Source organism: Colobus angolensis, unplaced genomic scaffold, assembly GCF_000951035.1.
Source record: "Colobus angolensis palliatus isolate OR3802 unplaced genomic scaffold, Cang.pa_1.0 Scaffold8, whole genome shotgun sequence".
NCBI lineage: Eukaryota > Metazoa > Chordata > Mammalia > Primates > Cercopithecidae > Colobus > Colobus angolensis.
In genome coordinates, this window is record NW_012121820.1 from 12667572 (window position 1) to 12695491 (window position 27920).

A 27920-nucleotide genomic window follows, 5' to 3' on the forward strand; every position below is an offset into this window, starting at 1 on the left:
GATCTTGATGATGATATTCTAAAAATCAGCTATAGAAAGTATCTACTCTCTTATGGGGGAAAAAAAATGACAGAAACTTCAGGGAAAGGACTTGTTCCTGTATTTTTCTGGTAACCATGACAACTTTACTCTCTCCAATTTAACAGAACATCACAGCACTGTCTTCACTCTGTGGGCTTTTAAGTAATATACGTATAAAACACAAATGCAGGCATTTTCATAGCAGGTGAAAAGCTGTCAGCATTCCATGAAATTAATCTTGAAGTTGGGGGTGGGAAGGGGGAAACAGCACTGATCCTATGTTTATACAACTAAGCATAGCATTAGCTGGCTACTACAGGTCTAGAGCGAAAAAGTGACCACAAGTAGGGAAAAAAGGTAGAATTGAGGCCGGGCACGGTGGCTCAAGCCTGTAATCCCAGCACTTTGGGAGGCCGAGATGGGCGGATCACGAGGTCAGGAGATCGAGACCATCCTGGCTAACACGGTGAAACCCCGTCTCTACGAAAAATACAAAAAACTAGCCGGGCGAGGTGGCGGGCGCCTGTAGTCCCAGCTACTCGGGAGGCTGAGGCAGGAGAATGGCGTAAACCTGGGAGGCAGAGCTTGCAGTGAGCTGAGATCCGGCCACCGCACTCCAGTCTGGGCGACAGAGCAAGACTCCGTCTCAAAAAAAAAAAAATGTAGAACTGACTCTAAGACTTAGCTAAGCAAGGACACTGGATACCATTAGTAGGGGTGTGGGCCCTGTCTGGCCAAGCAGTACTTACGGGCTGTGAGTTCTTTTAGCTGCTGCTGTAGCGTGATGGAGGCGTTGTATGTACGGAATACCTTGGCTGTCAAGCCCTCCATGAGATCCTGAAGATGCTTATTCAGAATACCAGTCTGGAGGAGACAAAGCAACAGAGATTTAGGTCAAAGCTGTACTACCTGCTCCTTCTGGCAGTCCTAGGAGTAATTTATGCCAGTGCAGTCACAATCTTGTCGGTTTATTGCCCTACAAGTGGGAAGTTAGGGAAAGAGGAAAAGAATTCCAGAATACAGGGTTACATGACGCCTCTCTATGAAGTATTTCAGTCTTTTTGTGTGTGTATGACAGGGTCTCACTCTGACACCCAGCCTGGAGTGCAGTGGTGCAATCTTGGTTCACTGCAGCCTCCACCTCCCGGGCTCATGCAATCCCCCTGAGGCTCTTAAGTAGCTGGGACTACAGGTGTGGACTACCATGCCTGGATAATGGTTTTGCCTTGTCGCCCAGGCTGGTCTCAAACTCCTGACCTCAAGGGATCTGCCCTATTTGACCTCCCAAAGTGCTGGGGTAACAGGCGTAAGCCACCAAGCCTGGCCCAGGCTGGTGGGCTTAACAGACCAATAAAGCAAATTTGTCGTTCCCTATTAAGATAGCAGGGATAGGTTTTGGCTCTCCAGCAGGGATGGCTGGGCATCCAGTGAAGTGAAAGTGCTGCAGGAGCAGGGAAGGATAAAAGGTAGGGCTTGTCTACCCCCTACCGAGTGCTTTAGCATTTGTTCTGCAGCAGATGTGTCTTCTTTTGACTGCAGATTCACTGTGGGCTCAGAGGGAGGAAGACAGCGTGTACGGGATGCCACAGAGCAGGCCAGGCTAAAGGGAGAGCCCAAGTCGTCTGCCAGCAACCCTTCCCTTTACGTACTGTAAGGCTTTGGCTGGGACTCCCTTCAACATAGTATGCTTTGTCTACTCACATTGAGTCTATCAAAAAGATCATCCTCAGGCTGCTTGTTCTCCATAAATAGTTGTAGGTTCTTAAAAACCTGGAAGACATAAGTGAATCCTAATTATTACTCTTTGAAAAAATCCTAACTTTAGAAATAATCCCAAACTTAAACTTGCAAAGAAAAAGGCACAAGGAAGATGCATACATCCATCACTGAGATTCACTGTTTACATTTCACCCCATTCATCATTTGCACAGTGCGCATGTATGCTCACTCTCTCCATGTGTATATTTACAGATATATATATACATAATTATTTGTTCTGAGCCATTTATAAGCACTTACTTATCATATGGTCCTAAAGTACATTTATAAGTACTTACTTATAATATGGTCCCCAACATTTCAGTGTATATGTTCTAAAAATAGATATTCCCTTACATTTACACAGTATCTATCAGCTTCAAAAATTTACATTGATACAATCTACTGTCCACAATCCAATTTGGTCAGTTTACCTGATGATGCCCTTTATCTCACCAGTACAGAATCCAATCTGAGGTCAGGTATTACATTTCATTGTCAAATCTCTTTAGTCTCTCATACAGAGTACTTCCACAGCCAGCAAAGCCTAATTACTGATTATAGTGTCCTTACAAGAAGAGGACTGCTGGTGGGCTGGATTATTAGGATCCTGCACACTACACGTCTCTGGTTCAAGCCCAATACTATGGAAAAGATTAGATTGGGACTATGGATCTGTAGCACCCTCTTCAGTGATGGGCTCAGAGATCTGGGGACTAACAGATTAACCTTTCACTCAGGAGCTGGAGAGAGGCTGAGCAAAGATACAAAGTGACAAATGTGCCACATGACCAGGGGATACTAAGATACAGTTAAATCATATGCTGAATTTGCTGTAAGGGCCTATTCTACAGCATGCTCCAATGAATACTGCTACCAGAAGATAGCACAGGGCGGGACAGTGACTAAAAGGAGGTATACAAGATATCAAATAATACCTCTCTCCTCTTTCAAGTCATTTATTTTTATTTTAATTTGAGAGGCACACTCTCACTATTGTGCCCAGGCTGGAGTGCAGTGCTTATTCACAGGTGTGATCACAGCACACTACAGCCTCAAACTTTTGGTCTCTGGTGATTCTCCTGTCTCAGCCTTCTGAGTAGCTGGGTCTACAGGCATGTGCCACAATGCCTGTCTCAAGTCACTTTTGCTGGTGCCCAGCAAAGTGCAGAGCACACAAAAAAGCAGTCAACCCATGCTTGTTGAAGGATGAAAAACAAGCCAGACAGTACAGGCTACATTAACTTACTCGTTTCTCAACAGGGACCTTGTTATAGTATCTGATGGAGTCCTTCCCGAGGAAGTCAAACTCTACCACATATTCCTGACCATCCAGCTCTGGGTGTAGATTGATGTGCTCCACACGAAGTGAGCAGCAACCCACAGTGTCCGCTGTTTCTCCTTCCTCCTTTTCATTGCCTGCTCTCAAAGCAAGCTGCCCAGGAAAGAAAGAAAAGGTGAGCATGAGACAGACTCTTGCTATGTCGCCAGACTGGAGTGCAGTGGCGCGATCTCGGCTCACTGCAACCTTCGCCTCTCTGGTTCAAGTGATTCTCCTGCTTCAGCCTCCCAAGTAGCTGGGACTACAGGTGTCCACCACCATGCCTGGCAAATTTTTTTTGTATGTTTAGTAGAGACGGGGTTTCACCACGTTGGCCAGGATGGTCTCAATCTCTTGACCTCGTGATCCACCTGCCTCGGACTCCCAAAGTGCTGGGATTACAGGCATGAGCCACCACGCCCGGCCTTTTGACCCTTATACAATTTCTGAGAATCCAAAACAGAAGCCTCCCAATTCTGTTTGAAGCCACAGCGTCAGTCAGCATGGCCTGGAAACTCTGGATTCTGCTGTGTTACTTCCTCCCCCACCCACTATGAAATCTATAGGGATGTTAAATATTCAAGCTCCTCTTCTGTCTGTTCTGTCCTCTGAAATGGGGATGGAGAAAACAACAAAAAAAAATAAGGCAGCAAATGAGGGAGTGGGGCTACTCTGGGCAATCAAACTCAAAAAGCTAGTGTGAATTTTGAGACAAGTCAGAACTTACGTTAAAACACAAGACTGGGGGAAAAACATGAACTTTTTTTTCTTCTCGTGAGTACCAAGAAATTGATCTCCTCTAGAGCATGGTCTTTAAAACTATATAATGGTGATACCTGCCTGGTTTATTTAACCAATTTTATAAGTTATAACCAACTTTCTAAAGGAATGAAATAAAGTAAAAAAAAAAATCAGAATCTACTGCTCACAGTAAAGCTAAGCATTGTTCTGTGCAACTTTTGATTCAGTTATACACACAAATATATTTCTATGTGTGTTGAGTTGTGATATACAGTATGTGGCACAGGGCCTGGGGCAGAGCAGAAACTCCCTTGTTAAGCTCAACACTAGACAGTGCCGATGAGAAGATGCTCTCACCTTGTCGATGAAGTACAGGGCTACAGCTCTCTGCCGGACTTTCATCTCTTTGGACTTCCAGTCTTCTCGATACTGGTTCCGGATCTTGTCCACACATTTTTTCAGCCGCCGAGCAGTCTCGTATTTCTGCCAGTCCTTCTCACCCTATAAAGACCCAAACCCAAAGGTAGATTACTTCGCGACAGTGTAGTAAAGGCAGACTTTGAATATAGCCAGGCAAGGAACCCAAAGGTAGATTACTTCGGGACAGTGTAGTAAAGGCAGACTTTGAATATAGCCAGGCAAGGTGATGCAAGTCTATGATCCCGGCTAGCTAATCGGGAGGTTAAGGCACAAGAATTGCTTGAACGCAGGAGGCAGAGGTTGCAGTGAGCCGAGATCATGCCACTGCACTCCAGCATAGGTGACAAAGCAACAGTTTGAACAAAAGAGCAGGAACTTGACCTTAAGCAAAGGTAAAAAAAGAATAGTACTGAAGAGAGAGTTTGGCACATTTAACCTGGTAAGAATGCACACTGTCCCATCTCACTGCCAAGCACAACTGACTTCTGAGGCTTTCCCAGAAGAAAGTTTCTAGTTTTAATTCTGTAAAATGTTTATGTTCCTGGGAAAAACCCACATGGGATGTCCCAAAAACTAAATTCTGTCAAGACAAAGCACATAATCACCCTCATTCCCACATCAATTTCACAGCCTTGCTGCCAACTCTGCGACCCAATAGCAGTTTTCTACTAGGACTGAATTCCATTAAATCTAAGTGAATTCCATTAAATTACAGCGTGGTGAAGCTGTCAGAGACGCAGAACCAAAGACTACAACATGTAATTACTAAGGACACAATGACTTCCAGGAACAACCATACTTATTCACCATTTTCTAACTTCTGCATTTCAAAACATTTCTTGATGAGACTGAGAGGAACTATGTTTCTGGGAAGCCTTGAAAAAAAAATAAGAGCTTTTGGTGGAAGGGTTAAAAGTTGATTCTAAAGCCAATGAAGGGTTATTAAAACCGTGTGAAAACTGTGTCTAAACAATAGTGAAGAAGATTTCTGCTACCAAGCTGAATGAAAATAGACTCACAAGCAAGAGCCAATTATGACAAGTGAGAAGGGAAAAATTTCAAGAAATCCCAGAAGCAGGGGTTACATAAAACAGCATAAAACAGACTACATGACATAAACATACAGAAGGAATTTAAGAATCCAAGAATCACTGCTCTTAATTTCCCCACCCACAACAAAGGAAAGTGGTAGTGATTTCTGCCCACACATGCCTGGTTCCTGACTATGACGTGGACCCATGGTCCTAGAGACATAAGACCTGTGGTAAAGATAACCAGCCCTTCAGCCTGGGTAATAGAGGACGACCCTATCAAAGAAAAGGGGTGGGCGGTGGGGTGGGGGCAGAACCAGCCTTCTGGGTGTGCATAAGCATGAGGTACCTACAGCAACAATGTCTTCCACTTCTTGATCCTGAAAGTACTCAGAAATTAAAAGCTTACAACAGTAAAGCTAAGGAGTCAGCACTCTCACAATCATGTGTGCCACTGGTATGTACTTGTTTGGCTACAAAACAGGAGTTTCAGTAACTACCTGCTATTATGGGTGGGTGATTTAGTAGTTGGTGACGCAGAAAAAATACCTAAGTCTTAGTACATTTTGACATTTAACAGGGTGAATAAGAAAAGGTGAGATACAAGCTGTCCTCATGCACAAGTCAGTAGAAAATCTCCATGACAACTGTTCTTACACATGCACGGAAAAATTGGACACAAAAGGCTCACCTTCAACAATAGAGTACCCAGCTCAGAAGTGGCCTCTTTCCCCTCACTCTAATGCACACGGACTACCAAAGCCTGTTTCAAAGTCCCCTAGGGTTACGTTTGCTCAATTCCTTAGCCACACCACTGGAATGTAAGGTAGGAGTCAGGCAAATGAGATTTAGAAAAACCCAACCCATAAGTCATTCACAGGATACTACCAGACCAACTTTTCTTCACAGGCTGGCTGGGCTCCTGCACAAAGGATCCAGGATTCTGTCAAATAAGCTGAGATGGAGGTGGGGGCAGAAGCTACCCCGCTTAGATCTAGCAGGAGATGGCTGGCCTCCAAGAAGTATGCTTGTCCCTGCAGTGTTCAATGCCCTGAACAAGCTTTCTTAGACTACTTTTAGAAAATAAACTAACCACCTAGGTCTTCCAGGCAAGGTATCACAAAACCATCTCAAGAAGACAAGGAATCCATTGGAGAAGGCTGCCTTTGACCACCTCTCCTCTTTCCCTAATTCAATCACACTTCAGTAATGGGTAAAAATCTAATTTAACTGATTGTAGATGACATTCTTTGGGTGACTTTTTTAAACTAGCAGGCCCACTATATTGTCTCTAATATAGCTGCTATCCATTCAGTAGAGTGGTTGGGTGGAATCAGGATCTGGATTCAAGATTACAAAGTTGGGGGTGAGAAGGCAAACTGGACTGTTTTCTAGTAACTTTCTCAGACGTTTGTACTGGGGAAGATGACATTTACCAGTATTCTTACATGGCTCTTTATTTCCCTTCTCGGGCAATCTCCATCAAGCAACCACTGATCCTTCAATCTGATTACTATCATCATGGATTAGTTATGCCTAGTCTAGATTATATAAACAGAATCACAGTATAGACTCCCCTGTCTGCCTTTTTAACGCTTTCTTTTTCTTTTTTCTCTGAGACAGCATCTCGCTCTGTCACCAGGCTGGAGTACAGTGGTGCGATCTTGGCTCAGTGCAACCTCCGCCCCTCGGGTTCAAGCAATTCCCATGTCTCAGCCTCCTGAGTAGCTGAGATTACAGGTGTGCGCCACCCCTGGCTAATTTCTGTATTTTTTTTGTAGCGACGTGGTTTCGCCATGTTGGCCAGGCTGGTCTCGAAATCCTGACCTGAAGTGATCCACCCGCCTTGACCTCCCAAAGTGCTTGGATTACAGGCATGCACCAACCACACCTGGCCTTTAACGTGTTTTTAAGATTCATCCATGTTGTTGAATATATAAGTAGTTCCCTTCTTTAACTGCTGCTAAATATAGTATATTCTATGACTGTACCATAATGTGTTATCTATTCTGGGATGTTTCCACTCTTATGAATACAGCACTGCTATGAACATTCTTGTACAAGTCTTTTCATGGACAAATATGTTTTTATTTCACTTGAGGTAAAAATACCTAGAACTGGAATTTGTATCTCCCTGTGGCTAAATCTTCACTCCACTGATAATTAGTGATGTCGAGTACTCTTTCATTTGCTTATTTATTGACCATTCCTGTATCTTCTTTTGTATAGCATATGTTTAAGTCTTTTGCTCTTTTTATTATGGGGATGTCTGTCTTTTTATTATGGAGCTATAGGAATTCCTTGTATAGTCTGGATATAAGCCCTTTGCCAGATAAACATGTTGCAAATATTTTCTTTTAGTCTGTAAATTCTGTATTTATTTTAGCAGTGTCTTTTGCTGTACATAAATTTTTAATTTTAATGAAGTCCATTTAGTCAATTGTTTCTCTTGTTGGTGTTCCTCTGTCCGAAGGAATCTACTCTAAGGTCATATTCTACCATGATATCACCTACAAGCTTTAATATTTTAGTCTACACACTTAGGTCTATGTTAGTCTTATTAATACACAGATTTAAAACGTTTTGAATTTTATACCAAGATGCCAGGCTCAGAATATATATGTATATATTTTTAATGAGCTTGTGTCTTATTTTCTCTAATAGAACTCACCAAAATGAGAGCTTTCCAAGATGAATAGTGTAAAGATATTTTCCTTCACATTAAGCCCTTTAATCCCTAGGTGGTTACATAAAAAAGGTTGTAGGCACATACATCTTTGGAACCCCACAGAATTCTAGACTCTAAAGAGAAAAAAGGCAGAAGTGTGTATTTGGCACCAAGAGTATTTTAACAGGATTGAACACAATATGATGTCAACATTGATCCTAAAGTTTGCTGTATTTCATTTGAAAGAAAAATCATGATGATAAATTCTGTATGTAAGGTTAAGGCTGGTTTGAAAAACCTGAATTTTACTAAGGGCTACTTTCCCTGGGTTGTGAGAGCAAGTAATGCTTCCAAACTTAGCAGTGGATTGTACTTAGCAGTGAGTACCCATAAACATCCTTTTTGTAAATTCCTAGATTATACAGGACAAGAAACTCCTGGGTTATCTGGAATCAGAGTTTCCTTGGTTGAAACTGTAGGTTCCAGAAGGCTAGCTGTCATTCCAATGCTATTTCAGATCCTATGGGCACTAGGCACAGAGTGGGAGAGAAAGAGAATGGAAATACACTTGCAAGATGTCTGTGTAATGGAAATCCTGGGAGGAAAAGCAAAAACAAACTGGGATGAACTTAAAATGAATGAGCTCGGGACAACTTTTCAGTACCTAGAGCAAGTGTTATTTTAGTTCTCAAAAATCCCAATCCTTTTAATGACCTTTGAGGCTAGAAGTAGTGTAACTGTGGCAATGACTGCAAGTAGGCCAATCCAAGTTTCCAGAAAAGGGGCAAAGACAGGATACATAAAAAGATCACACTTCAGCTGTTCTACAACTTTGTGCTTTTTACCTTTCAATGCTCCAATTTTTTAAATTGTTGAAAATTCATAGTTCACATCATGCTTGTGCTACATTTCTTGATAGAGCACAGATAGGATAGAATGATACACTATTATGTGAGGGAAGTAAGTAAGTAAAATATAGACACAAGAGTAAGCAAAGACGGCTCTTAGAATAGGAGACATCTCTAGAGGCTGAGCAGAGATGTGTAGAACAAAAGCGTCGTGATGGCAGTCTCCCATATAGCCGACCTAAAGCCCTCCATGAAGTAAAACCACAAGTTACCACCCTTCAGCACTCTACTATAAAAACGTTATCTGTTATTGACTGCTGGGTCACAATAAGTCATACTTTAATTACGTTTGCTCCAAATATGTAGCAATGTAAGTGCTCTAGGCTGGATGTGGTGGCTCACACCTACCCAGCACTTTGGGAGGCCGAGACAGGAGGATCACTTCTTGCTCCATGCAAGAAGTGGGGACCTGAAGTCAGGGGCCTTATTAGCTTGGGCTGAGTTGGCCTAGGAGACTCCCTGCAAGATACAAAGTAATGAACACAGAAGGAGAAGAAGGGGAAGAAAAGAGAATAATACATAAGCAAAAAACACCTCCCAGTTAAAAGGGCTTACAAACAGAAATTTCAAAAGACACAAGGAAAATGGCTCAGAAAAACTGCCAACGGTAATTAGCACATGAATTCATGGTATGTAACATTTCATAGAACAATCTTATAAAGACTTAGTATGTTTAGTATACATGAAAAGATACAAAATCTAAAAACATGAAATTATAAAACAAAAATGAAACAAAATCAGATATAAGATTAGAAATTTTGAAAACAAAAAGTAGTAATTGAAATAAATTATAGATGGAATACATTTTAGATTAAATATAATTAGAAACAGAATTAGCGAATTGGAAGTGAGTGCTACAACTCACCCAAAATGAAGTATTTCCCTGAACTTAAAAGTTAAAAAATCAGACCTAAAGAGACAAAGCGTATGAAAATATAGTTTAAAAAAGATGTCTAGATTGAAAAGTGCCAACACTCATCTAACAGGACTCTAAAAAAGAACTATAGAAGGAATGGTCTAGAAGCTATGGAAGAAATAATGACTGGTAATACCATAGGATAAAGTACATTAGTCCTCAGATTGAAAGTCTGACTATCTATGAATACATATATATCCCTGGATACAGCATAGTGAAACCAGAATCTATCAATGATAAGACACTTTCTTGATTGGAGAAAAGACAGACTATGAGTTAAGATGAAAATAAAGAAATTTTCAGGTAAACAAAGGTGAGTGAGTGCCACTGTTGGGTCTTCACTAAAGAAGCATTAAAGGGTGTATTTCAACAAGACAAGAAACCCCAGAAGGTAAGAGATACAGGAAGCACTGAGTATAGAAATTAATAAAACATTTGGCTGTGACTGCTGTTGACTAGGGAAAGGGTTAGGATTTTATGGATAATTGTGTTTAAAAATAAAAATTAAAACTTAAAGAAATATGAAATACATGAACTGAAAATGAACTGTTTTTACAGATAATTATCTACATAGAAACCCCAAATGACAGACACTTTTAGAACTAAGAGTTTAGCAACCCTGAACAACTCTGAGCACCTCTTGTATCACTTAAAGATAAAAATTGTTTAAATGTAAAACGTTTATGAAGAAAATTACAAAACCATATTGGTGGATACATTCAAAAGACATGAATTAATGGAGAGGTACAACATTTTCCTGAATTGGAAACTCAATTATATTGTCAGTATCTTTCCCCATTAATCTATAAATGTATTGCAATTCCTATAACAATCTCAACAGTTTTCATTAGAATTTGTTAATTAACAAGTTTGTCAACAGTTTTCATTAGAATTTGAAAAGTTTATCTTAAAGTTAATATGAAACAGCAGAGGGCCAAGAATAGCCAAAGCAATTTTGAAGAAGGAAACAAACTTGTCCTACTCCATAGACTTTATAAAGCTACAGAAGTTAGGACAGTATGCTACTGATGCAGAAACAGACACACTAATTAAAGAGGACAGAGAGCCCAGAAACAGTCTGACATATATGTAGATATATCTTATATACAAGAGAGGAGGTAATACAACTAAATAGTTCTGTGACAACAGTTTACTCATTTGGAAACTATATTAGATTTCAACTTCTTCCCATATGCAAAAATACATTCTAGTTGATCTAAGACCCCAATGTAAAAAGCAAAACTTTAGAAACATTAGCAAGGATATGGAAAAAGAGGAATACTGTTGTGGGTGGAGGCGGGAGGGGAGGGAGGAGGGGAGTAATGATGTAAATTGAAGTACGTAAGAGAACAATTTGGAAATATCTAATGTGTAAAACAAATTTTCATCCATATACACAAGAAACATGTGTTTCTTCTAGCACTGTTTAAAGGGCAAGAGACTGTATAACAACTCTAAATACCTCTTAAGAAGATAATAGAGGCAAGGTATGGTGGCTTACACCTATAATCCCAGCACTTTGTGAGGCTGAGGTGAGCAGATCACTTGAGGTCAGTTCAAAACCAGCCTGGCCAACAAGGTGAATCCCGTCTCTACTAAAAATACAAAAATTAGTTGGGTGTGGTGGCACACGCCTATAATCCCAGCTACTTGGGGGGCTGAGGCACCAAAAACACTTGAATCTGGGAGGCAGAGGTTACAGTGAGCCAAGATCACGCCACTGCACTACAGCCTGGGCGACAGAGCGAGACACTGTCTCAAAAGACCAACAACAAAAACCAACAGAATAGATAAGTTTTTATGATATAATAGAATACCATGTAACAAGTAAAATGGATTAATTAAAAGTGTAGCTTAAGATAATAAAACCTCAAAATCAAAGCTGGAGAGAAATAAGTTGCAAAATGATCCCAGTAACATACCTAATTTAAAACTAAAACTTGTTTTTAGTTTACAATATGTTGTACAATATATATGTCTTTAGCTTACAAGTTTACAACATATTGTAAACTAAAAACAAGTTTTAGTTTTAAATTAGTATGTTACTAGTATGTTACATATTGTAAAATTACATATTGTTTATGCACACATAAATATACTGTAAAAATACAAAACATATATATGAGAATAAAAAACACCGAGTTCATAGTAATCTACAGGGAAGGAGGTGAATGGTATACAGGTGGCTTCAGCTATGTTTATCAGAGTATATTTTATGAAATGAAATAATTGAGCACATAGAACATAATTTTAAGATGTGACAAAGCCAGATGGTGGACATACAAGTGTTCATTACATAATTATCTATTCCTGTATGTTTGCAATATTTCACTAAAAATAAAACCTGTAATGTTTGTATCTTTCTATTTTTTAAAAAATCTAAAAAGAGAATGCTTCTTCCGCTGGCAATATAAAGTTAAAAATGATTCAAGGCACTATCAAACCCCAACCTTTGAAGATCTCACTATACTGCAGAGTACAAGACAGCCTAAAAGAGAACTGAGAGCGAGCTCAAGAAATCATTTCTTTTTCCCCTAATGGCACCACTTTTCCAGGCCTTTAATGACTCCTATTGGGATCCCACTGCAGTTCAAGTCAGGCACTCTGTCCTGAGTATAAGGTTCAGAGTCTAACTCTGGGTGACTTTTAGGTTCACTACCATAATCATCATCCAGAAACTTGCAAAAATGTCTATTGTGTATAGCAGTTAGCTGGATATTGTCTGGAATAAACTGGCTGGCTCTCTGCTCTTGAGGTGTTCCACTGGCCTATCTAACAAGGATCTCAGCCCTCAGAGAGGCTCCTACAATTAACTCCAATCCTTACCTGTACAAGTACTCAGTATACATTATTTATCTGTCACCTCTCTCCATCCCCATTGCCATCATTTGTCTTAAGTCATCACCGTTTCTTGCCTGGAGTACTGCAACGGCCTCCCATTGATTTCTCTACCTCTTGTTTGTGTCCAATCCAGTCTCCACAGAGCAGGAGTCAGAATGATCAATTATGTAATGAGTTTCCAAAATACAAATCTGGTGTCATTTCCCTCTTTAAATCCCAGGTTGGTAGCTTCCTTTAAGTTTAAAAGGCCCCAAAACTTGCCCAAGATCCAATAGCTAGGAACTCTTAGATCTTCTTAGAGTGTAACTTAGATCTTCAGTCTCTTCATGCTCTCCTATGACATCCACTGCTAAATGCAGCCAGCTTTAAATGCCATGTTAAAGAAACTGAGCCCTTAAAGGACTTTGAACAGTGGAGTTGTCTTGAACATAGCTTCACTTCAGCAAGACTTACAGGCATTATACGTAAATCACACCAGTAGATTTAAACTGCTGTAAATGCTGCAAAGGAAAAGTACAGGGTGCCATCTGAGAGTATACCAGGGTATCTGATCCAGCCTCTAGGATTCAGGGATGGCCTTTCTGAAGAGGTAACATTTAAGATGGTATTTACCGGCCGGGCACGGTGGCTCAAGCCTGTAATCCCAGCACTTTGGGAGGCTGAGATGGGTGGATCACGAGGTCAGGAGATCGAGACCATCCTGGCTAACCCGGTGAAACCCCGTCTCTACTAAAAAATACAAAAAAACTAGCCGGGCGAGGTAGCGGGTGCCTGTAGTCCCAGCAACTGGGGAGGCTGAGGCAGGAGAATGGCGTTAACCCAGGAGGCGGAGCTTGCAGTGAGCCAAGATCCGGCCACTGCACTCCAGCCCGGGCGACAGAGCGAGACTCCGTCTCAAAAAAAAAAAAAAGATGATATTTACAGGATGAATAGGATTGTATCCCTGGAAAGAATAGGAGAATGGGTGTTTCTAATAGAGAAAATAAAGCAGCCTTTTGAAATCCAGAGGTGAGCAAGAGCTTGATAGTTCTGAGAGAAGAAGGAGAGGAAGCCATATAGTGAGGCCAGCCAGATCTTCAGGTACTACTTTAAAAAATATATTTTTTTACATTATCCTTTAAATGTTACCTCTTCAGAAAGGTCCCAGGTCTCCTGCACATAAAACAGTAACAGTCTACATAGAACTAATTCCTTGACTGTGCTTTTGTCTCTATTAGGTTTATATTTCATAGTATGTTGGAGGGAAGAACTTCGTGGAACTCTCTAAAGCTGGATATACATAGCTATCTGGCAAACGAGAACTGATTCCCCCCAAGGCAGTTATCTCCTTGCAATAACACTATCAATAAATAACAATGCACAGGTATGTAACATAGTTTATGATGTGCTTTCACACATGTAATTTCATTTGGCCCTTGTGAACCTACCCAGATGAGACTGCAGGAAGCCAGAAGTATGTAAAACACTAGATTTTACAACTTGTTTCAGGCTATACAGAAATTACATTCCCTTCTCACAGCCAAGAGAGGTGAGGAAGTAGAAGAGATCTGCAGAGGCCAATATATAACCACCGTACTTCAACACATTCTGACCACTGGACATTAAGCAACGTGAAGGCAGAACCTACGTCTGTCGTTTGCCAACATAATTCCTAGCACCAAATGTATACTCTGCGTGGCACATTTGGGATTTCAGTAAATATTTGTGAATTAATAAATAAATAAGATTACAATGTGACCAAAAAAAATGGAGGCACTGTAGGAAGATCACCATAATGCTAACTATGAAAGTACTTGCTGGCCGGGCGCGGTGGCTCAAGCCTGTAATCCCAGCACTTTGGGAGGCCGAGACGGGCGGATCACGAGGTCAGGAGATTGAGACCATCCTGGCTAACATGGTGAAACCCCGTCTCTACTAAAAAAAAATACAAAAAACTAGCCGGGCGCGGTAGCGGGCGCCTGTAGTCCCAGCTACTCGGGAGGCTGAGGCAGGAGAATGGCGCAAACCAGGGAGGCGGAGCTTGCAGTGAGCTGAGATCGGGCCACTGCACTCTGGTCTGGGGGACGGAGCGAGACTCTGCCTCCAAAAAAAAAAAAAAAAAAAAAAAGAAAGTACTTGCCTTCTTTCAACGGGAAGGGTTTTTAATTTTTCAAAGTGATTCTGGAGGACGAGAACATTACATTTCAACAGAAAAAGATTATCAGCACCACGAACCAGTGCAGCTCTCAACTATCCCATAACTTACCTTGATTCGTGAACTAGGGTTAAGCATGATGTATTTAATGGAACCTTGGATGTTCTCTGTCCAGGAAACCAGCCAAGTAACCTTGTTATCATGTCGAACCTCTTTCCACTTATGTCCTGGAGGAGGAGCAGGAACCTTGGCATCTCTGGAAATAACAGAGCAAAAGGATAGTGAAATGAGATGTGAGGAATAATTTCACCTTTCATGACCCCAAGTGGACGTATCTGCTGAGCATATTTTTCCAAGTTTCCTTCTTAACAGTCAATATAGTAGTCCCATCTTATGCATAGTTTTACTTACCCTCAGTCAACTGTCATCCAAAAATATTTAATACAAAATTTCAGAAATAAACATTTCGTAAGTTTTAAATTGCACATTATTCTGAGGAGCATGATGAAATCTCTTGTAGTCCCACCTGGGACACGTGAACCCTATATACAACATATCCATGCTGTATACGTCACTTGCCTCTGGGTAACCTAGGCGCTGCCTTAGTTATCAGGTTGACTATAATGGTTTTACATTGCTTGTGTTCAAATAACCCTTCTTTTACTTAATAAAGGCCCCAAAGTGCAAAAGTATTGATGTTGGCAATTTGGATATGCCAAAGAGAAGGTGTAGAGTGTTTTAAATGAAAAGGTGAAAATTATCGACTTAATAAAAAAAACTGTATGCTGAAGTTGCTGAGATCTAAGGTAAAAATGAATCTTCCATCTGTGAAACTGTGAAGAAGGAAAAAGAAAGTCATGCTAGTTTTGCTGTTGCACCTCAGACTGCAAAAGTTATAGCCACTGTATGTGGTAAGTACTTAATAAAGATGGAAAAGGCTTTAAATGTGGGGGTGGAAGACATCAACAGAAATGTGTTCCAAGTGATAGCAATTGGGTCGAAGTTTCAGGTATCCACTGGGGGTCGTGGAACATATCCCCTGTGGATGAGGGGAGACTATTGTACCTCAAAAACATCTGGAGACCTATGCATGAAATACTGTCCTGCTCTTAAATATCTCCCTTCCCAAACAGTCCTGTGTAACCTGGGAAATATTCCCAAGTACAATAAAGGACACCCTCCACCCCCTTTTTGGCCCACAGGATGAAGTGCGAGCTCACTTGCTACAGTTGATGATTATATCCTCAGGCATGATTCGTCTCTTCAGCATGCCCATCTTGGGGTGGTTGCCCCGGCCACGGAAAAGCCCAGGAGGCTCTATCTTGAAGTTAGCAATCCTCTCTTTGTGGTTATCCATAATACAGAAGCCATATTCTTTCAGTAATTTTTCATTCTCCTCTTTGATTTTCTGGAAGACAGCCAAGAAAGTACTCAAAATAGATTCAGATTGCTGTTCTCTGCTAATACATTTTTATCTCTTGTGGGAGACTAGGTCAAGATAGAGAAAAGTCTGAAAATGACTAAAAAATGAATTCAAATAAAGGAAAACCTCTAGTGGTTTTCTCAAACTTAAATATCATAAAATTCCTCAAAAAGATCTGCCTATAAGGACTGATTTCAACTAGATTCAAAACTGATTCCTGTGTCTTAAAGGATATATGTTTATAAATGTTGTTTGGGTGTTTTTAAATGTACTTTAAAAATTCGTACTGTTTTATTGAGTACTATCAAAACAGGAAATGGAAAGGGGTCTCTAATGGAGCCTCATAAAAGAATAGCTTGAGCCATTTAATTAAAACAGCGATTAAACAGCTTAAAAACATAGGTTTTAAAGTCCAGACAGATCTGTCACTAATTCTTTTGTAAGTATACAGGTTATATACTCTATACTATGATCCTTGCTCCAAAAAGGTGGGGTATGGTGGGCCAAGATTTTGAGCCTCCTTACCCTCTATTGACTCTTTTTATATACTTATTGATTCAATTTAACTAAGCCCTGCTGCCTTGTGGGTGGGAACAGACCATGCTGGCAGCAGGTGTCCTTGCAGGGACTCTGACAAGGGGATGTTTATAAAATCCATCTTTGGATCAGTATTCTAAGAACAAAGCTCCAAAGTGATCTTTTAAGTTTCAAAATGCCCCTGATGTAAATAATATACTAAATTTCACTAACTTGGAATATTGAGGATAAGATTTACCTGAGACAGAAAGTCTGATGCAATTAACATTCTTATAGTAACACATTAATTTTTAAACTAGTGGCCAAAGAAGTACCATGAAACAATGAGTTATATAAATACAATGGCCTGAATTATATAAACATGCAAGTCCTTCAAAATACTGAAACTACAGGAATTTGAAGTGCAAAAAATTCCTTAAAATCCTTAACTTCTGGACTTCCGATTGGAAAAAATGAAATTCTAGCCTGGATTCCTTTAGTTAGGGGCTGACAACTTTTTCTAGATAGAAAATATTTTAGGCTTGAGTGCCACACAGTCTCTTTTGCAACTACTCTCTTTTGCAACTACTCATCTCTGTCATTGTTGCATAAACACAGCCATAGATAATATGTAGAAAAGTAGGGGCAGCTGGTTCCAATAAACTTTTGTTTTTCTTTGTTTTTTTCTTTTTTTACAAAAACAGGCAGCCTGTAGAAGAAAAATGACATCCCAGCTGGATACCAGAAAGCTTCTTCAGTAACGAGGATGGCCAAGGCTGGAAGATGGAGATGGATGAGCACTGCATCCATAGTAAAACAGATCAAAGAACAGGAAGGTACATGGCCAGTATGATTTAATCTGTCTTAAATCCTTAATATCCAGTAGCCACTATGGGACAGGTCTGTCCATCCTTAATTACTGTATTATTGGCTGGAGTTACTGACTGGTTTTTAGGTCACTGAAGCACCAGGGTTCCTATACAGAGCTACTGAGCAAAGTACTCATTCACAATTTTCAGTCTAACTAGGTCAAGATCATTCTCTATCTTGACCTAGTCTCCCACAAGAGAAACATTACCCCTATTCTATTCATTTATTAAATTTCCTTTAAGAAAATTTAGACTTTGAGAATTCTAAGTCTTTAGCACAGAATGATGTGAAATTACTGATGTTAATGTTGTGTCCTAAGAACCAAGAAGAAAATTAAATAAACCAATCACGATTCCAAAATTCTCCAGAGGTTTAATAAATTCTGTTGTACCAGTTTCTCTTCCTTGCTCATCTGTTTCCGAGCTTCCGACTGGGCTTTGAAATACTGGCTCATCTGAGTAAAATCACATTTGCTTAGGTTGGTGATAATATTCTTCTCTTCATTAGTCATTTCCTAGTCAAAAGAAAACGGAGATGAAAGAAAAACAACTAAAATACACTAGTAAGTCCTTGGGTTTCTTTGTGAACATACCCAAGCACCATTTTTTCAGTCAAAGGTTTCTTGAAGCAGCCAATCTCAATTAATGAATTTTGAAAAAACAAAAAAACACAGTTGTATTATTTTATTATAAAATACGTATTTAATAATATTAAAATGTTTTAAAATGACTTATCATGGAAAAAAATGAACTCTTATGTGGTTTCTTAGACTCCGTGGCACACTGCCCCCAGGCGTATGAATACAAGTTTGGAATCCCATACTGATTCTCTCTTAGAAACATTACCCCTATTCTATTCATTTATTAAATTTGCTTTTCAGAGCTAGTTCAAACTTTACTGCTGCCTCTGTCCACATTATCCAAATTGAGAATAATGAGATTTTAAAAAATCACCTAGGCAAATACAGTATATGTTGTTTCAAGAGTAGAAAGTACCTAGAACACATGAGCAAGAATTAACAGGGAGTGAACAGGGGGTGGGACATCAGATTAACATTTCTCTTTGCGGCTGGGCGCGGTGGCTCACGCCTGTAATCCCAGCACTTTGGGAGGCCGAGGTAGGTGGATCACAAGGTCAGGAGATCGAGACCATCCTGGCTAAGACGGTGAAACCCCATCTCTGCTAAAAATACAAAAAATTAGCCAGGCGCGTTGGCAGGCGCCTGTAGTCCCAGCTACTCGGGAGGCTGAGACAGGAGAATGGCGTGAACCCAGGAGGCGAAGCTTGCAGTGAGCCAAGATCACGCCACTGCACTCCAGCCTGGGTGATGAGCAAGACTCCATCTCAAAAAAACAAAAATAAAAACAAAAACAAAAAACCAAAAAACAAACAAAAAAAAAACATTTCTCTTTGCAACAGCAGACATGGGACAGTCCTGCAGAGACAAACTTTCCTGTGCGCAACTAGAGTTGAGGTTTTCTGTTTGGCCTAATCTCATAACCCCCTACCTGCCATCACATGACAGCCAATAGCAAAGATATACGAGTATTCTTTTTTTTTGAGACGGAGTCTGGCTCTGTCACCCAGGCTGGAATGCAGTGGCACAATCTCGGCTCACTGCAAGCTCCGCCTCCCGGGTTCACACCATTCTCCTGACTCAGCCTCCCGAGTAGCTGGGACTACAAGCGCCCGCCAGCACACCCGGCTAATTTTTCTATTTTATAGTAGAGACAGGGTTTCACCATGTTAGCCAGGATGGTCTCAATCTCCTGACCCTGTGATCCACCTGCCTTGGCTTCCCAAAGTGTTGGGATTACAGGCGTGAGCCACCGCGCCCGGCCGATATACAAGTATTCTTGTTGGACTGAAACCCTACATAATATAGTAAATGAAGACAAAAAGTGCACAACTTTAAATACAGCAAAATCCATAAAACTCAAATTTTACATCAGGAAATGTTTTGCAAAATAATTTATTACTTCGTACTTGATTGTTTTGCAAGCTACTAGGATATTAACACACAGGCTACAGTACCTTTCTCCAGTCTTTAAAGAAATTTTTCCTAAATATTTCCTTAGTAGTATATTCATGGTCGAGCATTTTTGCAAAGAACGTAGCTACTTCTTCTGCTTTGGGGCTCAGCTTCATGACTTTACCTAGAGAAAAAAGTGGTTCCAAAAAGTGAGGTATAGTATTCATGTTCTAAGTATAAATACCCAGGGCTAGCGAATTCTCTTTAATAATGGTTTGCCTTCTCATGGTATATAAAGGTCTGGTGATACATAGTAACAACAACAACAAAGACAACATACTGATTTATATCTACTTGTACAAATTCTCCTTCCTTTAGCATATATTTACCTGGGTCATTCTCTGGAGACTATGCCAGTTAATTGTTCCCAGGTGCCTGCTCAGGACAGGGATGACCTGGGGGAGGCCCAGTCACTCTTCCTTTTCCTTTCAGCAAGCAGGGTCCTTTACACCTCTTCAATGGTTTTTAAAAATCAAATCCTCAGAGGGACTCCTGCCACTGCTAAGCTAAGCAGCCTCTGTTCAAGAAGGGGAGGAAGGGATAGGGCAGGGAGTGGAAGAAAGGAATTGTGGGGAAAAGAAATAGGCATCTTTCTTCTTCAAAGTTAGGTGGGTGGAATATGAATAAAAAATATATATCCATACTAGGCAAGCCCAGATTTCCCACATGAAAAGCCTAAATAAGACCTTCTTCTAGAACCTTGCTATTCAACAGTGGTTCACAGACCAGCAGCACTGGCATCATGTTGGAGTTTGTTAGAAATGCAGAATCCCAGTCCCCCTCCTAGACCTACTGAATCCTATACAGAAATTGCATTTTAACGAGACTTGGATGCACACTAGAGTTTGCAATACACTGCTATGAAACATGGGTACCATCATGCTGCCTCTTTCAGGGAACCAGGATGCATCCATAGCACAAGGGATGACTGGGGTTCCTGGTGTATCCAATTGTTTATGTAAAAGCTGTCTGAAGGGGCTGGGCGCGGTGGCTCATGCCTGTAATCCCAGCACTCTGGGAGGCTGAGGCAGGCAGATCACTTGCGGTCAGGAGTTCCAGATGAGCCTGGCCAACACGGCGAAACCCCACCTCTACTAAAGTATAAAAAATTAGCCGGACCTGGTGGTGGGAGCCTGTAACTCCAGCTACTCAGGAGGCTGAGGCTTGAGTATCACTTGAACCCAGAAGGCAGAGGTTGCAGTGAGCCAAGATGGCGCCACTGCACTTTAGCCTGGGCGACAAACCGAGACTCTGTCTCAAACAAACAAACAAAAAGCTGTCTAAAGGGACTCTGATGTTTCACAATGAAAGCTGCTAACTGGTAAAGAAAATCTGAATAGGGCCTACGGGTTTTATGTACCTGATTTAGTTAATAAAGCAATGAAAGAAAAGTACTTGGGAATTTAATCCACTTTTCAAACGGCACGCTTTTGTCAGTACTCTTAGCACCAATTTCCATTCTTTCTTAAAAATCCAACTTTACAACATCACCTGGAACCAATCAATGCTATACTAAGAGCATTTGGCTATACTTAAAATGAGGTTAACTATAAATCCATCACCTTACTATTACACAGGTATTAATAATTCACCAAGGGTGCCCACATTCTTTATAGAAAACTAAAATTTAACCAGAAATCCATTTATTTCGAAACTCAGAAAACATCTTATCTCATAATGATTTGCAATCTGACTGCAGGGGTGTAGAGAACTGTAGCACAAAATTCCAACAGTTATAATAAAAAGAGCCCACTTTGGACACCATTAACTTAAAAGGCCAACAGGTGGCACAGTTGCCCCCATCAACCCCCAAGCTTCTGCTTTGGAAGGAAGACACTTTGGGGAAGATAGGCTGTGTATTAAAAGATTCCCTGAACTTCTCTAGAAAACTGTAACATGTTTCCAATATAACGGAAAACATCAAGTCATTAGAAATAAAATAAATGAAATAAAATGGCAAGAAAAAAATGTAAACTGTTTTCAGGTCTGTTTGGTAAAAACTAAATGTTAACAGCATTCAAAAAAAAAATGTGGCTGAGCATGGTGGTTCACGCCTGTAATCCCAGCACTTTAGGAGGTGGTGAGAGGATCACTTCAGGTCAGGAGTTCGAGACCAGCTTGACCAACACGGTAAAACCCCGTCTCTATTAAAAATATAAAAATTAGGTGTGGTGGCATGTGCCTGTAATTTCAGCTACTTGGGAGGCTGAGGCATGAGAATCGTTTGAACCTTGGAGGTGGAGGTTGCAGTGAGCCAAGATTGTGCCACTGCACTCTAGCCTGGGTGACAAGAGTATGACTCTGTCTCAAATAAATAAATATAAAAATAAATTTAAAAAATTTTAAAAATGAGACTTTGGGCTGTTTTACTGAATTCTGTCCCAAAAGAGGAAGAAGCAACTGTGACTCCTCCTATTTTAGATGAGCTGTCAAAAGATGAAATGATGGCTCCCTGCAGTAGAGTAGTGGGAGGATGACTGGAAGGTTCCTGGCAATGTTAACACTTTGTGGAAAAGGATGAGCTCCAGGAAAAGGAAACTGCTGAGTCAAAGCTGTAAACTGAAGGTCTTTGAGGAGGCAGTAATTCACTGCTTCAGCTAGCCCATGTCCCACCTCCCTGGCAGGTTCTAAAGGAGTCTAAGAATTCTCCTCCCCAGAGAGTAGGCAGCACTTACTGTATCAGTTTGAAGTAAAGTCAAATATGACTTCTTGACTTACTACAGAGTAAGAGTTCACACAAAGAGAAGAAATCCCAGCGGAGGACCAACTGAGAAAATGCTGGAGACTGGGCAAGAATGGGAGGAAAGGACTATGGCAACCTGTGAACTAGACCAGGCCTCTGCTTCCCATCTTGAAAAGGAAGAGAAACCCCAAGACTAGGGAATTTAGCTTTCCCTCCCATCACTCTGAACCTCAAAGTGAGGCTTTACCAGCTGAGCATCCTAAAGCTCCTGGTGAGTCCAGACCAGGGCTATGGAATACCTACACTTTGAGATGGTACTCTTCAAGGTCCTAGGCCCTTTCTCTTAATTAGGAGTTTTGGCTTTGAATTATACTTAGCAGTCTCCAGGAATGATCACTGTGAGGGCTGAAAGAACTATCTTAGGCTCTCTGGTCAACAGTTCAAAATCTTTACGTAATATAAGCATTTGCCAGAGATTATGGAGTCCTGTTAGGCTGCAAACTCCCCAAGATCAGGGTCTAAGTCAGTAGTATTGTCCATTGCTGGGTCTTGGTGTCTGAACACAAATACATTCAATAAATATGTTGTTTTATTTATTTATTATTTTATTTTTTGAGGCAGGGTCTCACTCTGTCACACAGGCTGGAGGGGAGTGGCGCGATCTGGGCTCACTGCAACCTTCACCTCCTGGGCTTAAGCGATCCTCCCACCTTAGCCTCCCGAGTAGCTGGGACTACACGTGTGCACCACCACACTTGGGTAATAAATACGTCATTTTAAAAAACAAATTTCAGCTTGCCAAGTCTGGCATTTTCCTCAGCTGCAGACCCAGCCCTTTAGTGTAAACTACTACCTAGGCCTACAAGCAATGGTGGACCTACGGCCACTACTGGTGGAAAGAGAGATGCACCAGAACGCCTGAGTGTTCACCACTGACACTTTTCAGCAGTTATCCTGCCCAGTGATTCTCAAAGTTTGGTCAGCAGACCACTTGGTTCAGAAGTACTCAATCCCATCCCACAACTTTTTCTTTTTGGTGAGGGCAGTGGGATGGGTAAGAAGAAAACAGTGGGGGGTTGAGGGTGGGAAAAATGGTGGAGAAATGGGGAGGTGAAATAACAGTGGCCAAAAGATGGTGGCAAGACAAGTGGAGGTGGAAGAGGAATGGTGGGGAAAGGAGAAGGGGGACTGTGGGGAAAGGGGACAGAAGAAGAGGGAAGCATAGTTGGGAAAGGCGAAAGAAGAAGAGGGTCGGTGGGGAAGGGAAAAGAAGCCCACCCCACAACTATTAAATGGGCTCAGATCCACTCTGTTGAGTCGTAAGCACATAAGGGTATGAGGAACAATGCTCTAACCATTCCCAGATAAAACTCATGGAATGAAGAAAATCAGTTATTACCATCTACATACTGCTACACTGCCAACAGGAGGCGTGTCAAAGGCTACCCTCAAATCCTTCAACCCAAGAACAGAAATACCAACAACAGATAAGGGACAATTCTGAGGGTTCTAAGCGACCCAGGCAGGGCATTTCTTTAAAGCAGCTCATCAGACTTGACTGCACATACATCAAAGGCATAGTGTTATGCTACATAGAATAAGTGACAGATGCCTACCAGCCTTATCTAGAGATTGATGACTATTAATCCTCAACCATATACTAGTACTGTTTCTAGTGATGAGCAGCTTGTCCGATTGCATTATTGTATTGCTAACATAAAATACTACCATTCAAGTGAGGATTTTCTAATAAATCTTGCAAAGAGTCACTCCCTAGAAATGAAGTTCAGATCAAAACCTTCAGCTTGTGGACCACACACCGAGCCATGTTGACAAACCTTTTTCGGACTATGCAGGGAAGACATGAACAGCCCCTTTTTCATGGCACTTTTTCAGCAGCAAATGGGCCTTTAAGAGTTAACACCTGATGCCCCTTCCTCAAAATCGCATGGCAATAAAACAAAATGAAATAAAAAGGATTATCTATTATATAGGATCCTTCCTTGTTTTCTATTCCTAAATAGAAGCAGATTTCTTTTCTTGGCCAAGAATCAAGAACCTTGAAACAACTCACCATCATAGTAAAACTTGACACTCTCTGGAAGAGGCTCATATGGTGGGGCAAATACTGGACCTTTATGTTCTAGGAATTTCCACTTGATGCCTTCAGGATAGCGCTCTTCTTCCCACCTTTAAAAGACAAAGCACAACCTTATTTAGTGATCACCTTGCCTAATATGGGGGTTATCACTGATTAAATGCCAAATAATTATCCACGCAACTGATTAGTGCTCTGGAATGACTTCTGGGCCTCACATTCAAGGCCTGGATCAAAAGAACCAGTGTCTCTCATTTTGAAAAAGCCAACACTCACAAGAAAGATGAAATACTGTAGTGAATAAAGGAAAATACATTTCAACAGCTCAGTTCAAGGATACTGGACAGAAGAGATCAACAATGAAGGAGCTCAGCAACAAGTGAGGGACATGAAAATGTCAACAGCTGTTTTACCACAATGGCATACATGACAGAGGATTGTTCACATTGTTCGTAAGCAGGCTAAGGCCTCCTCAAGAGTGGTGATGTCAGATGGAAGGTACAGGGGAAAACAACCCTATGAGAAAGGACATAAAGCAAGAAGACTAGGAAATGACAGCTTAACTGGGGCATGTTGAGTTTAAGGTACTTATGGATTACCTGGAACTATCTAGCAAACACTGATAAGTGAATCTAAAGCTCAGTGGAAACAACTTTTGAAAATGTATTTTTAAAATGGTTGAACATAAGAAAAAAAATGAGTAATACAATAAACACCATATACGCCTATAATCCCAGCACTGTGGGAGGCTGAGGCGGGCAGACCACGAGGTCAAGAGGTCGATACCAGCCTGGGCAATGTGGTGAAACCCTGTTTCTACTAAAAATATGAAAATTAGCTGGGCATGGTGGCGCGCACCTGTAGTCCCAGCTGCTCGGGAGGCTGAGGCACGAGAATTGCTTGAACCCAGGAGGCGGAGGTTGCAGTGAGCCAAGATCGTGCCACTGCATTCCAGCCTGGGCAACAGAGTGAGACTCCATCCCAAAAAAAAAAAAGTTAATAATTTGCGAAATTCCCTATTTTGGCTGAACCATTTTCAAGGTTAGTTGCAGATTTGATACTTCATCACTAAATATTTTTCAGCAAGTTATCTCCATAAAAATAACATTCTTCCACATAACCACAAAACTATTATCACATCTAACAAAATTAATAACTTCCTAGTGTAATTCTAATATCCAGTCCATATTAAAAACTTCCCTATTTGGCCGGGCGCGGTGGCTCAAGCCTGTAATCCCAGCACTTTGGGAGGCCGAGACGGGCAGATCACGAGGTCGGGAGATCAAGACCATCCTGGCTAACCCGGTGAAACCCCGTCTCTACTAAAAAATACAAAAAACTAGCCGGGCGAGGTGGCGGGCGCCTGTAGTCCCAGCTACTCGGGAGGCTGAGGCAGGAGAATGGCGGGAACCTGGGAGGCGGAGCTTGCAGTGAGCTGAGATCTGGCCACTGCACTCCAGCCTGGGCGACAGAGTGAGACTCCGTCTCAATAAAAAAAAAAAAAAAAAAAAAACTTCCCTATTTGATCGAAATTTATTTCATAGACCAGGATCCAACTCAGGCTCACATACTGCAACTGGTTGATATGTCTCAAGTTGCTTTTACTCTAATAGATAATTAACTTATTACTCTCATATTTACTTTCCAAGTCCAATATTTTATTTATTTTATTTTATCAATCATTCAGCCATGGAACAAGTTCAATTTTAAACAAAGTTCAGAAACATCCAATAAAAATTACATGTATCAAACCATATTGTAACAATGGTATTACTATAAAACCACAGTCAACATATATGGTCAAATGATTTACAACAAGGATGCTTGAGACCATTCAATGGAGAAAGAACAGTCTTTTCAACAATAGTGCTGGCAAAACAATCAAACTGGGTCTTTACATTATACACAAATATTAATTCAAAACGGATCAAAGACCTAAATATAAGAGCAAAAGTATAAAACTCTTGGAAGACAACATAGGGGAAAAGCTTCACAATACTGGATTTGACAGTGATTTATTGGATATGACACGTAAAACACAGGTAACAGAAAGAAGAAATGAATTGCGGCTGGGCACAGTACCTCACACCTGTAATCCCCGCACTTTGGGAGGCTGGGGTGGGCGGATCACTTGAGGACAGGAGTGTGAGACCAGCCCGGCCAACATGGCGAGACCCCCGTCTCTACTAAAAATACAAAAATTATCCAGGGATGGGGGCACACGCCTGTAATCCCAGCTACTCCGGAGACTGAGACACAAGAATCGCTTGAACCTGGGAGGCGAAGGTTGTAGTGAGCCGAGATCACGCGACTGCACTCCAGCCTGGGCAACAGAGAGACACTCTGTCTCAATAAATAAATAAATTGAACTTCACTGAACTTAAAAACTTCTGTGCATCAAAGGATACTTCAAGAGAGTGAAAGACAACTCACAGAATGGGAGAAAATATCTGTAAATCATGTATCTGATAAAGGGTTAACATACAAAATATATAAAGAGCTCCTACATCTCAACAAACAACCCAATTTAAAAAATGGGCAAAGTCTCAGTCTTAAGGTGGAGGAAAAAAAAGATAAAATCAAAAATAGGGGCTCGGCACGGTGGCTCACGCCTGTAATCCCAATACTTTGGGGAGGCTGAGGCAGGCAGAGGGATCACTTCAGGTCAGGAGTTCGAGACCAGCCTGGCCAACATGGCAAAATTCTTATTAAAAATTCAAAAACTTAGCCGGGTGTGGTGGTGCATGCCTATAATCTTAGTAACTCAGGAGGCTGAGGCATGAGAATCACGTGAACCCGGGAGGCAGAGGTTGCAGTGAGCCAAGACTGTGCCACTGCACTCCAGCTTGGGCAACAGAGCAAGACTCTGTCCCCAAAAAAAAAAAAAAAAAAAAAAAAAACACATGTTGCGGCGGGGGGTTGGGGCAAAGAACTTGAATGGACATTTTTCTAAAGAAGATATACAAGTGGCCAATAAGTACCTGAAAAAATACTCAACATCACTAATCATTAGGAAAATACCAATCAAAACCACAATGAGATATCACTCATACTCATAAGGACGGCAATAAAACAAAAAATAACAAGTGTTGGTGAAGGTGTAGGGAAGCTAGCACCCTTGTGTGGTCCTGGTAGGAACGTAAAAAGGTGCAGCCAATGTGGAAAAGATAGTATAGCAGTTCCTCAAAAAGTTAAGCATAGAAATGCCACATGACCCAGCAATTCCATTCCCAGGAATATGCCCAATATTCAAACAAATACTTGTACACGAATGATCACAGCAGCACTATCTGCAACAGCCAAAGGCAGAAATAACCTGTGTCCATCAAAAGATGAATGAATAAACAAAATGCAGTATAAACAATGGAATATTTAGCCTTTAAAAGTCAGAAAATCCTGGCCGGGCGCGGTGGCTCAAGCCTGTAATCCCAGCACTTTGGGAGGCCCAGATGGGCGGATCACGAGGTCAGGAGATCGAGACCATCCTGGCTAACACTGTGAAACCCCGTCTCTACTAAAAAATACAAAAAACTAGCCGG

The 27920-nt window shown here is 41.1% G+C and overlaps 1 protein-coding gene across 1 annotated transcript in view; it reads right to left on the minus strand.

Moving 5' to 3' along the window:
- The window catches only part of TOP1 (topoisomerase (DNA) I), a 97352-nt gene that overhangs the window by 7325 nt on the left and 62107 nt on the right, over positions 1 to 27920 (minus strand). The window contains exons 9-17 of the mRNA XM_011929205.1: positions 24358 to 24473; positions 19603 to 19724; positions 17960 to 18082; positions 15980 to 16167; positions 14871 to 15015; positions 4199 to 4342; positions 3029 to 3214; positions 1723 to 1791; positions 771 to 885 (exon numbers count right to left, since the gene is read on the minus strand). Of these exons, the coding sequence (XP_011784595.1) occupies positions 771 to 885; positions 1723 to 1791; positions 3029 to 3214; positions 4199 to 4342; positions 14871 to 15015; positions 15980 to 16167; positions 17960 to 18082; positions 19603 to 19724; positions 24358 to 24473 (1208 nt within the window). The remainder of the gene's footprint in view (positions 1 to 770; positions 886 to 1722; positions 1792 to 3028; positions 3215 to 4198; positions 4343 to 14870; positions 15016 to 15979; positions 16168 to 17959; positions 18083 to 19602; positions 19725 to 24357; positions 24474 to 27920) is intronic.